At 41.1% G+C, this 12,689-nt stretch overlaps 1 protein-coding gene across 2 annotated transcripts in view; it reads left to right on the plus strand.

The window, feature by feature from the left end:
- Nucleotides 1-12,689, plus strand: part of XDH (xanthine dehydrogenase) — a 177,235-nt gene that overhangs the window by 10,297 nt on the left and 154,249 nt on the right. Inside the window, exons 3-5 of one of the 2 annotated variants that reach the window (XM_030196110.1) lie at nt 2,131-2,227; nt 2,821-2,929; nt 3,754-3,880. In XM_030196110.1, the coding sequence (XP_030051970.1) occupies nt 2,131-2,227; nt 2,821-2,929; nt 3,754-3,880 (333 nt within the window). The remainder of the gene's footprint in view (nt 1-2,130; nt 2,228-2,820; nt 2,930-3,753; nt 3,881-12,689) is intronic. The other variant, XM_030196111.1, reaches the window with a different exon arrangement.

Below are 12,689 nucleotides of genomic sequence, written 5' to 3' on the forward strand. Positions count from 1 at the left end.
AAGGTAACCATCTTTTTGAGATTTACCCATTCACACAGCCACCAAGACTCCTGAGACAGGCCGGTGGCCGAAACACAGGTCTGTGTCGAGTCTTCAATAAATCACTACATATATTTGTCTGTTGCACTACTGAGTCATTGGCCTACTTCCCACTGTCTTTTTGCTGTTGCTTTCTCGTGGGATTTTGGCGTTCGTCTACCTCTGGTGGACTCTTTGCTTTATTTTAAAATCTTTGCCTGTACTTTTCCTGCAAAATTCTACCCACACAAAAAGAAAGTTGGAATTACCATGTCTGGGTTTTACTCAAGGAGATTTTCAAAGTGAAATTCCTCATGAATGCAAAGTTTACAGGCAAAAAGCATCTGTGAACTTTGCATCAAGGCGAGCAGGTTGAAAAGAATCCCTGGTAATTACTAACTCTCCTACCTTTTGGGGGTTGGCAAAACCAGGAAGAAGAGGCTCTATAAAATATGCTTTCCATTATAACCCTTATCAAAATGCTTGGTCTGAGTTATATTGGCTCCCTCTACAGGTATGAATCTTTTAAATGTTGCTATATGATTTTCAAGATTTGGCATGTTTTGATACCACTGCAAGTTATTGATCTGATCTCCTATTCATCCAGACTAGGTTCTACATGCTCAGTGCATAGGATGGATTTGATTGGCCCTTCATTTAAGGGAAGAAACCCTTGTAGAGTTCTTTTTCATACTAGGCCGTTCAAACTTGGAATGATTTACCTTCTGGATTTAAAACTCAGCCCACTTACACATTATTTAGAAAGGGACTAAAGACTTTTGTTTTTGAAAAATATATGAACTGAGATGTTTGACTAATTGTGTGTATGCAAGGTTATAATATGTAATTTTATTGATGTTTTAAGTTGTAAGCCGCTTTGGACCTTTTTAGGGATCTATTGGGTTAGGAATGTCATTTTAGATTAGATTAGAACATGTGGCTCATGTCAGAATGGACATACTACTGGATCCTAATATTTACGATATGTATCCGCATATCTGTAGCCATTTAAGCATACCTCAAAATTATCAACATCTCCCTTTTTAACACTGGAAACGCTGAAAGATCAGCCAGGTCAATTCTACCCAATTTTCAGTGAGGTGCTTCATTCCCTCTCTGTTAACTTCTCCTCTATCGAACAAAAAAAAAACATTCATATAATCTTCCAAAAAGTGTGCACTACAATGTCATAAAATGGATAGAGAGTGAAACATGCCTACAATATGCTTGCCATGGTGTAACTGGACAGGATTGTAGGTTAATGCAGATGGAGATGGCTTGTTGCATTCACCTGGATATAACAAAAGAGAGGGAACGAAGTACAAACCAGGGGCGTAGCCAGACAACAGATTTTGGGTGGGCCGAGGCAAGAATTGGGTGGGCACCAAGTGTTTCCCCCCCCCCCCAAATAAAAACCAAATTAGCTCAGTTGGTGGGAAAACGCTTCTTTCCACCTTGGCAGCCGGTGTCGTGGAGAGTAGCGTTTTCGTTACCATCAGGGGAAATCTTCAGCTGGTGGAGCTTGGGATTCCCACCAGTTACCACTAAGCATGTGCTAGTTGGGTGGGCCTGAGCCATAAATGGGTGGGCCCTGGCCCACCCAAGCCCACCTGTGGCTACGCCACTGGTACAAACTAAAGTCCAAACAAAAAAACAGCACCACGGGCCTTTAAAAATGGAACACAGTTCTTTAATGAATGAGCCTTGACAAAAAGACCCGAATATATTCCTCTACAATATATTATTCCTTACCCCAAAGCAACAAGGCACTTTTACTTTCTGTATCCAAACGGATACAGAAAGTGAAAGTGCCTTGTTACTTTATAGCTTTTACTATATGAGACGTGGGGTAAGGAATAATAAATTGTAGAGGAATATATTTGGGTTATTCCCCAAGTTTTCCTCGTCACCACTGTGACCCCTGATGCAGGTGCTAGTCACCGAAACACGGCCCGTGTGGGTCTTTTTGTCAAGGCTCATTCATTAAAGAACTGTGTTCCATTTTTAAAGGCCCGTGGTGCTGTTTTTTGTTGCATTCACCAACAGCTGTAACTGTGGACCTCAGATCATATTCTGCTGCTGCAACCTCTTCCTTAACTACTGCTCTTCCAGTGGGGTTGCCAGGAACCAAGCTGGGCTGCGGAGAAGGTGGCTGTGGGGCCTGCACTGTAATGATTTCCAGATTTGATGATGTTGAGAAGAAAATCCTGTATCCTTTGCAACCTGAAAAAGGTTTGCTCTTGGCTACAATTATAATTTGGATATTTCCTTCCAAAGGTTAAATTCATAGATTTCTTTGGTTAATCTATTATAATCAATTCACAAACAGCACATGCTACTCAGGGTACATTTTGTAGAGAGGATAAGGACTGTCAACTGAGCACATTATTGCAAATAAGACACTGTTTGAAATAAAGCAGTGCTAAGAAGGTACTTCACTGGTGAACAGAATTACTCATTGTAAAATACGTTGGGCCTAGAGAGAAGAGAGGTTTAACTTATCAATATATTTTTTACATTTTGCTCTCATATATTACTTATACACGTTAATTTGAAAATTCATACAGTATAAATTGTGATGGATCACAAAATATGATGTATCACATCACTACAGTTGCAATTGAATATAAGCGGCTAATTAATGTCTTGTGTAGTGGAACCATGATTTATGACTGTGTTGAGTCATGCTTTACTACAATGACCCTGCTATTTAATGCTGTAATTAATGTGTTGCTACTGCAGTAGCCCCCCCTTCTTTCTCCCTGTTTAATATGATTTAAGGACCTTAACTCGTAGCTGCAGTCACTATTCTATCAATGCTTGCTTGGCCCCTATCTGCTCTCTGCACCATAAGGCAGTGACGACTGTTGAAGGGATAGGAAACACGAAGACAAGGCTGCATCCTATCCAGGTGAGCTAGTTCAGGTGTCTATGAATTCAAAATATAATGTGGGAGGAAGGGATGGTTCAGAGTTTTCCTCTGGTGCAAAAAAATGCAAAAAAAATGTGAAGAAGGATGCTATGTTGGAGAGACAGGTCAAATACTTCCTAGGCTCTTAATTATATTGGCACTACATTAAACACTACAGTGCTAATCAGGGTGACATCTCTGTAGGACAGTATTTTGCCAGACCAGAGCACTGCATGAATAAGTTGATGGGGAAGATCCTACTACTCTTCCCCACAATCTACCCATCTACTGGGTTACTTAAACAATAGATGGTCCTACCCTGTTAAGGCATCTTCTGAAGGTAGGGAGGACAGGTTAGGGTGCTCTTTGGGGCTCTTCTACTTGTCTCTGCAATGTACTTTTTAAATTCCTACTGCTCTGCCTTCTCCATGTCCTACTTGCGTTGACACTCCGCATCATGGCTTCTGCACTTCTTCTGAAACTCAGTTGCTAACACTACTAGTGTCCTGTGACTTATTTTTAAAATTGCTGCTGCTTCTGCCTTCCTGCTCTGCCCCGGGGAAGAAGCAATTAAATTTATTTTAACCCCAGGATACATAAGCAACACAGAGGCTGGTGGCACCCTCTAGGCAAACAAATTTATTGAGGCATATGTGTTCAAAGATAAGAGTCCACTTTGTCAGATGGAAGGGGTAACTCCTATCTCCTGTATTACAAAAATCTGTTCCAGATATAGCAGAAGAAAAAAAAAATGAAGTGCAACAGTGAAATTCCATCCTGCCTTGCATGATCTAACAGATCTGGGTTTCTGGTTTTTCTCCTAGGAGAGACTAGCAAAGAGTCATGGGTCCCAGTGTGGCTTCTGCACTCCTGGTATTGTCATGTCCATGTATACATTATTACACAATAATCCTGAGCCCACTATGGAAGAGATAGAAAATGCTTTCCAAGGTAAGTATAGCAGGTCATTTCATGGCCAGATGCCACTTCCCATCGTTATGCCTCCTGTTCTTATCCACTGATGAGATTTTTGCAAGTGTGCTTACCTTACCACTCTTTCTTTCCCGATTCATAAATATCATATTGGGCAACCTGAGCCCCTCAGCTTCCTTTGGGCTGTCAGAGGTATTTCATAGCAACATACAGTGGAGAGGATCAAAGTACACAGTACAAGCATAAGTACATAAGTACATAAGTAATTCCATACTGGGAAAAGACCAAGGGTCCATCGAGCCCAGCATCCTGTCCACGACAGCGGCCAATCCAGGCCAAGGGCACCTGGCAAGCTTCCCAAACGTACAAACATTCTATACATGTTATTCCTGGAATTTTGGAGTTTTCCAAGTCCGTTTAGTAGCGGTTTATGGACTTGTCCTTTAGGAAACCGTCCAACCCCTTTTTAAACTCTGCTAAGCTAACCGCCTTCACCACTTTCTCCGGCAACGAATTCCAGAGTTTAATTACACGTTGGGTGAAGAAAAAAGCACAAAGGGCTGTCAAGAATGGAACAAGTGTGCTTTATTGATGACTCGACATGGGCCATGTTTCAGCATAAAACAACGCCTGCCTCAGGGTCAATTCTAAAACATGAACAAAAATAAAACATTACATTCATAATATACATCAAAAATACAATAAAATAAGAACTATACTTTAATTGGAATCAAATAAACAAAGTACAATGATTCAAGACTTATTTACAGCAATCATCCTAATCAAAAGCATACTGAAACAAATGCTCACCCTAATGTGATTTAACATTCATTTATGTGGAAAAGAATCAATGTAAATATAAATATATTGTAACCAGGTTCCTCTAAGTGCAGCCAAGGATCGAACAATCTCCTCCAGCCACAGGCTCCCGGTACAGTCAAGAAATAAATGTCCACCAGCAACTTCAATCTTAAGGACTTTATTCCATGCAGGTTTCTAGTAGACCTGATACACAATTCCCAACAGCAGCATTCACCTTCAATCTTAAGCACATATAAGCCACCTGAAAGTGTGTGGCAAATAGTCCCCTTTAAGCAGTAGGCTATCAGCACATATCAGGATTCAATACAAGCTCACAGTCAGCTCCAGTCTGGGCTCTTTATCCAGTGCACAATAAACAGTAGTTCAATTCCAAATAAAAGCAGTTCTTTCAGTTTATCATCACAGTTAAATCACAAAGCAGCAGTTTCTACCTTCTACTCTCTTTACCTTCAGGAGAGTTCAATACTTTAGGGACTCCTCATACCCAAGGGATTTCACCCTGCATCAGTTTCACTGGTAAATTCAATACTTTAGGGACCTCCCTTACCCAAGGAATTTTAGCCTACAACTGCTTCTCTCCCACTTCTTCTCTCCTCCTGATGAACTCCTCTGGGACTCCTTCCCACCTGCCTAATCAATCCCTGACTTCTGCTCTCACAACCAATCATTCTCCTTCCACTAGCTTCCCCCACACCCATACCAGCTGAGTTAGGCATTAGACTAATGAGGAGCTCCTGCACACAGGGTTTCCTATCTCTCTTTCCCCCTAGTAGCAGCCACTCTACACATCCTGCCAGCATACATCCATGTCTTCCCTGATTGCAGCTAGGAGTCCAGTCCGGATTCTTCATCTCACCCCCTGGCTCCTTGCCTGCAATGCCTTCTGGGACTTGTATTTCAAACTGAAACTGCCTTAACCCAACTATCCTGGATGTGACTATCACAATATGTTATGAGGCATCTGCTGCACACTGTCCAATTAGCGCAGGGTTAGTGTGGGAGCCTTTAGGTGGCGGTAATGGCTCCCATGTGACAAAACAAGCATCTGCACTAGGAGTCTGAAGATCACAGAGGTGAAGAAGGATCTAAGTCTCCTCAGTTACCATAAGATTTTAAAGGATTTGGACACAACAATGGATACTTGTGGCTCAAAAGTTAGATGATGATCAACAACCACTCCCAGTACTCTTAATGTAGACTCCAACAGATAAACAGTGTAGTCAATCGTAAAACTTTCTAAAGGAGTTTGATCAAAAGGGTTAGTGAGAACCAAGAATTTAGTTTTGTCCCTGTTCAATTTTAATTTGAATTCAGAATCCAGCAGGTCTAAACCTGATTTAAACACTAACAGAATTTCTTGAAAGTCTCATGTACAAGGGATGTAAATTGTGACATCATCTGCATAAATAAAGAGATGGTACCCTTGTGCCTCCAACAGACTATCCAAAGGTGCCATCATGACATTAAATAATATGGGAGACAGAGGAGAACCCTGAGGCACACCACAATCAGGAGTCCAGGGGGATGAGATAGAACCAGACAATTTTACCTAATTGGACCTAGCCATTAGGAAACCCTGGAACCACTTAAGGACTTATTCTGAAGTGACCTAGCAAATGAAATAGTATGACATGGTCGACTAAACTAGAACCCTTCTTCCTAAGCTTATTTCTTTCCTTAAATTTGCCACAAGAGTGATTAAAACCATTTCAGTACTGTAACATGGTCTGAAACCTGATCGCGAACTGTGTAAATGAGAGAAGGTGGAAAGATATTCCATGAGTTGATGCCTGACTAATCCTTCCATTACTTTCATCAATAAGGGGATGGAAGCAACTGGTCTGTAAATAGTGACATCACTTCTTGAAATCAGCGAGTTTTTGGGGGTGGGAGTCAGGATAATAGAACCCTTCCTCTCAGGGGAAAAAAACATGTGACAGCATATAAGATATGTCAGTTGTAAGGAGATTGATAAGGGAAAGGGTACATGGGACTTGATATACTGCCTTTCTGTGGATTTTGCAACTACATTCAAAGTGGTTATATACAGGTACTTACTGGGGCAATGGAGGGTTAAGTGACTTGCCCAGAGTCACAAGAAGCTGCAGTGGGAATCAAACTCAGTTCCCCAGAGTAAGCATCTGCTGCACTAACCACTAGGCTACTCCTCCACTCCACAAGCAGCCTGTAGTAGTTAATTTGGGCAAGCATTCAAGGAGCATTGCTCAAAGTAAGTGGCAAGCTGATCTTCAAAAGGAAGTACTTCATTAACAGGTGATAATTCTTTGGCATTGAAAAGATTACCAATTCGATTGAAAAGCTTTCTAGTGTTCAAGAATTTGCAATAGTAGTTAGTTTTTGTTTCCTTTATAGTGTTTTTATAATCTCTGAGTGCTCTCCTTCATGGTAATCTACTTTCATTTATGCGAGCTTTAAGCCATTTCCTCTCAAGTCTCCTGCACTTTCACTTCAAAAGAATATCTTGATTAAACCATGGAGACAACTTATGCATTGGTCTAACCTTGATCTTCATTGGGGCTCTAACATCAAGGATAGACCTACACAGATGGTCCCACTTGGACATGAAATCCTTCGAATCAGTCATGGGGAGCCGTTGACTATTGAAGACAGCAGACAAGAACTTTACAATGTCAGTCTTACCCATGGTATATGACTGAGGGTTGTCTTGGTACTTTACAGTTCTAGCAGTTTCCTTCCAGTTTAGAGTGAATACTAGCGTGCTGTGATCAGACTAAGGGATAGGGATCCAGAGTTCATTATTAACAGAAAACGTTCCTGGATTGGAGAACCGGAAGGCTGAGAGGTCCAGTAGATGGCCCCTAGAGTGTGATGAAGGAGCAGATAACTGGAGAAATTGCCAGTGAGGAAGTCACCAAGACTTTTTGTTCTTGCATCTCCTAAATTATCTAAATGAAGGTTGACGTCACCTACTAGCAACACATTTGCAAACCTGAGGCAGATGCTAGAAATTAACTCCTAAAAATCCCCCTCAGAAGCTTCCCAACTGCCAGGTGGGTAATAGAAAAGGACAAAACAAACAGATTTATTTATTTATTTTTGACATTTATACCCCACATTATCCCGAACATATTTGAGTTCAATGTGGCTAACAGTAAATAAACAACAGACAAGGTTTACAAAGCCATAAACAAAATATCCAGTATAGACTATTGATGGCCAGTTGCAATCTAAGATACTACATCAATGGATACAAATCTCTTAAAGAGGAGAGTTTTCAGTCTTTTATGAAATACCAAGTAATTAGGCTGACCCTTGATTGCCATTGGCAGTGAATGCCACCACTTAGCACCCTGGTATCTAATGTCAGCAGAGTGAACTGACTTATAACGCACTTTTTTGCAATCTTAAAGATGAAGTCTAAGGTAGTCCCTAGAACCAGAGATTATATTGCGTAGGGGAATAGTTATTCAGGGCTGCATATAATTTGGTGGCATGCCATATCATATTTGAAAGACAAAAACACATCATTTAAAAATAATCCTGACTTTAATGGGCAACCATTGTAGCTTGCATAATAATGGAGTGGCTCTATCAAAACATGATACCTTGAGGACAAACCTAGCTGCAGTATTTTGGGCCATTTGTAGCCTTTTTAGGACACCCTCCTTACAACCAGCATAGATGGAATTGCAGTAATCGAAGAGTTAAAACCAAGGATTGAACTAGCAGTCTAAAGATGTCAAGTGAGATATATGATCTGATTCTTCTCAGCTTCCAAAGAGACCTGAAGGATTTTTTCACTACTGAGGAAACCTGAGGCTCAAACTTGAGGTGACTGTCAATTAATACACCCAGTACCCTAAGCATAGAGTCTAGGGCGTATGACACGTTGTCAATAGTAAAATTATTATATGCGGTACGGTCAAAGGGGTTGGTTACCACAAGAAATTTAGTCTTATCTCTGTTTAACTTAAACAAATTCAGAATCTCAGGATTTCAACAAATCCAGACCCAGCCTAATCTTAGGGGCAATTTCTAGAAGACCAGTCTTGAAAAGGATATAGATTGCAATAGCGTCCATGTAAATAAAAGTGCAGAACTCCACTGCCTCTAGCCTTTTACCTAATGGAGCCATCATAACATTGAATAGGATTGGAGAAAGCCGTGAGCCCTGTGGCACCCCACAGTCAGGAGACCAGGAAGGTGAGAATCTGACAGCTTCACCTGATACGATCTAGATTTTAGGAAGCTGTGGAACTATTGGTAGACCTACCCACACAATCCAAACTGATCCAACAGGCCTAAAAGCAACCCATGGCATATCAAATTGCATCACTAAAAACTTAAAGCCTAGACTTAAAGGACCTGTTTTCCTAAAATCAGATATTAAGGGTCAAGACCATCTCGCTACTATAACAAGGCCTAAAGCCTGACTGGGTTTTATGTAAGAGGGAGAAAGAGGAAAGGTGATTCATCAGCTGAGTACCAACTATTCCCTCCCTTAGTCAACAATGGGATAGAAGTGACAGGCCTGTAATTAGTAACATCTCCCAATAAAGATGAGGTAAAGTATTATGGAACCTTTCCACTGAAGAAAAGCCCCTTGAGTCAGCATAAGGAGTGGCGTAGTGGTTAGGGTGGTGGACTTTCGTCCTAGGGAACTGAGTTCGATTCCCACTTCAGGCACAGGCAGCTCCTTGTGACTCTGGGCAAGTCATTCAACCCTCCATTGCCCCATGTAAGCAGCATTGAGCCTGCCATGAGTGGGAAAGCGTGGGGTACAAATGTAACAAAAAAAAAAAATAAATAAACGAGATATGAGCTTGAAGAAGGTCAATGAATCCTGCTAGTGCAGCTTTTAATAAATAGCTTAGACACACATCCAGAAGGCAATGTGAGGAAGAATACTTTGTGAGAAAGGATTTGACAACCTCATGAGTGGATAACAGAAAGGAGGACCACAGTCGGTCAGCTGCAATACTAGCATTCAGATTAGGCTGCTTGAAGCAAGATTGAACGTCAGTGGCTTTAAGTTGCAACACAGCCCCTCCTAATGTTTGTTGCTTTTTGTTCGAAATGTGTAGCCAGTGGCGTAGCCACAGGTGGGCTTATGGCTCAGGCCCACCCAACAGTAGCACATGTTTAGTGGTAACTGGTGGAAATCCCAAGCTCTGCCAGCTGAAGATTTTCCCCTGATGGTAACGAAAACGCTACTCTCCACGACGCCTGCGCATGCTCAGTTTTCAGTGCATTGCTGCTGCCAAGGTGGAACGAAGCGTTTTCCCACTAGCTGAGATAAAAAAAAATTGGGGGGGGGGGGGGGGAGAACACTTGGTGCCCACCCAATTCTTGCCTAGGCCCACCCAAAATCTGTTTCTGGCTATGCCCCTGATGTAGCTAATTGGCTGAAGGAGTGGCTACAGTTGCTGATGTTAAGTTTTCAGTCAATACAAGCTTATTAATAAGGTTAATGAGCTTATGGGTGTTTAAGTGGTTGTGACCAATTTGCTCTTTATAATAGAGGGTTTTAGCTTCTACAATCTTTTTCTTATAATCCTGATAGCTTTCCTCCAAAGCATTTTATTCTCATCAGATTTATGTCTGGACCACTTCCTCTCTAATTTTCTACACTTCCACTTCAGGAAGAGAATATCCTGATTGTACCAGGGAGACACCCTATGGGTGAGTTTGGGCAAAACTTTGATCGGAGCTATCCTATCCAGGGTAGAACTACATAACTCATTCCACTTACACAAGAAATTCTTGCTGTTTGCGTCTGGAAGTTGTGGACTATCAAAGATTCCTGACCAGAATTTTACAAGATCAATTCTTCCTCTCAATTTCAATTTAAAGAAGAAAAGGTGACAGTGGACTGAAACAATCTGGTAACTTCCCTCCAGTAAAGAGTGAACTCCAGAGTTTTATGGTCTGACCAAGGGACATGACACCAGGATGAGTTTCCCAAGTAGAAATTCTCCATATGCATAGTTCTTTAAGTTAGCAGATCCAGCAAATGACCCCTAATGTGGGAGGATTGGGAGCGCGGCAGAAGAAATTGCCAGGATGCAAGAAAATCAAGTAAGCTCTTTGTCTTGACATCCCTAGGGTTATCAAGATGCTAGTTAATATCACCTACTCATAAAACATTAGCATATTTAATACAAATATTCGAGAGGAATTCAGTAAAATAGCTTTCCGAGGCAGACCAACTTCCTGGAGAGTGATAGAACAGAACATATGGGCTCCAGCAATGCAGGATCACTTAATTTGCAGGCAAAAATCTCAAGAGCAGAAGAGTTCAGTTGGGACAATAGTTCTACTTTGAAGGCCTTATAAATGATGGCAATTCCACCTCCTCTCTGTTTAGCTCTAGTTTGATGAAGGATGTTGTACCCGGGGGACATAAAGCATTGCGTAAAAGATCTTCTGTTGAATGAAACTACGTTTCAGAAACCAGCGACAACCCAAATTGTTTCTCCACCAACCAGTCCCTAATAATGTCAGTTTTATTGACCACTGACCTAGCATTTATATATCCAATTGGAATAGGGAGACAGGAGATGGAAACTGAACTAAATGAAGGTAAGGTGATTAAATGGCATCTGGAGAAGGAAGTACCTTGCTTCGCATGAGCGTGAGAGAAGCTTGACCGGAACAAGGTTGTATGGGCAGGGACTGAGCGACTAATCCTATGAGAGATTATGATAGGGATCGAACATGGAACATCCAGCACAGCAGCATGAGGACACAGCCACAGTGCACAGATCAACAAGCAGCAGAGCCAAGGAATAAAATTCACTCGAAGCAGCATGGGAAGTATTTATTTGATTTTGATCCCTTTGTAGACAGGCTAATGTACTGGTTCAATCTTCATTTTTAAATTAGGAACTGATTAATGCAAAAATTGCTGTGGTGACAGATTAGTGCATGACATCATGTTAAATTTCTTATGCATTACAGAAACTTTGTTGAAGGCAGGGGATGACCTAATTTTATCACTGTGTTTTTCTTCTGGATTTCCTTTTTTTCTTCTCTGTGGATCGCATACATTTTATGAGGGGTGGGGTGGCAGTTTTGGTGTATAATTTTGTCTTTTACAAAGCTACATTAATTGATCAGCCATTAGGCGCAGAATAGGTATTATTGCAAATAGGGTTACACTCAAGCTTATCTACTTCAATCTATCTACTTATCATTTCTATAGCGCCACAAGGCATACGCAGCGCTGTACACCATACATAGAAGACAGTCCCTGCTCAAAGAGCCTACAATCTAGATAGCAATTATGATAGTTTATAGAGTGCTAAAATGTACTGACACTTCTTTCAGTGATCTTCCTTACTTAAACTCTTTTATTACCAGGGGATCATTTTACCCCCCTGTTAACAAAGTTGCACTAGCGGCTGTAGGTGCGGTAATGCCGATACAACCCATTCACTTTGAATGGGCTGTGTTGGCCTTGCCGCATGGCAGCGGATAGCGCAGCTTTGTAAACAGGGGAGTTAATGGGTATATTGATGTTTTATTTCCAGGTACTGCAGTTAAGCGTTGTTTTGCTGGTTTGAGTTCAAACTTCAATGCCTTAGGGCATTATCATGTCAGGAAGCTTTCTTCAACAGATCTTGTGACCCCCTGAAGCAGGAGGTCATTACGCTGAAACACGGTTCTGTGTCAGGTCTTCTGAGATCTTATGTGGTGATTTTGCAATAAACATTTTAAACTGATCATACCGTTGGCATCCTGATTTATTTGTGAAGGATCATTATCCATCCCTTCTCCTTTTTGTTCTCTAGTGGTTTGCATAGGTTTTTCTTTCTGGTTCTTTTTATCTTTGTATTGTACAACATTTACCATATTTCTCTTATATGATGTTCTACAGTGCTTTTAGATGTGTATATTTCTGATGCTGTTTCATGTTAGTCTTATTACTAGGTCTCAATTTGCTGTTTCCAAGTTTACATCATTTATTGTATTTATGTTTATGTTTGGTTATTTTACTGTTATGAAGCTTTTAACAAAATTG

The sequence above is a fragment of the Microcaecilia unicolor genome, chromosome 3 (assembly GCF_901765095.1).
Source record: "Microcaecilia unicolor chromosome 3, aMicUni1.1, whole genome shotgun sequence".
Lineage (NCBI taxonomy): Eukaryota > Metazoa > Chordata > Amphibia > Gymnophiona > Siphonopidae > Microcaecilia > Microcaecilia unicolor.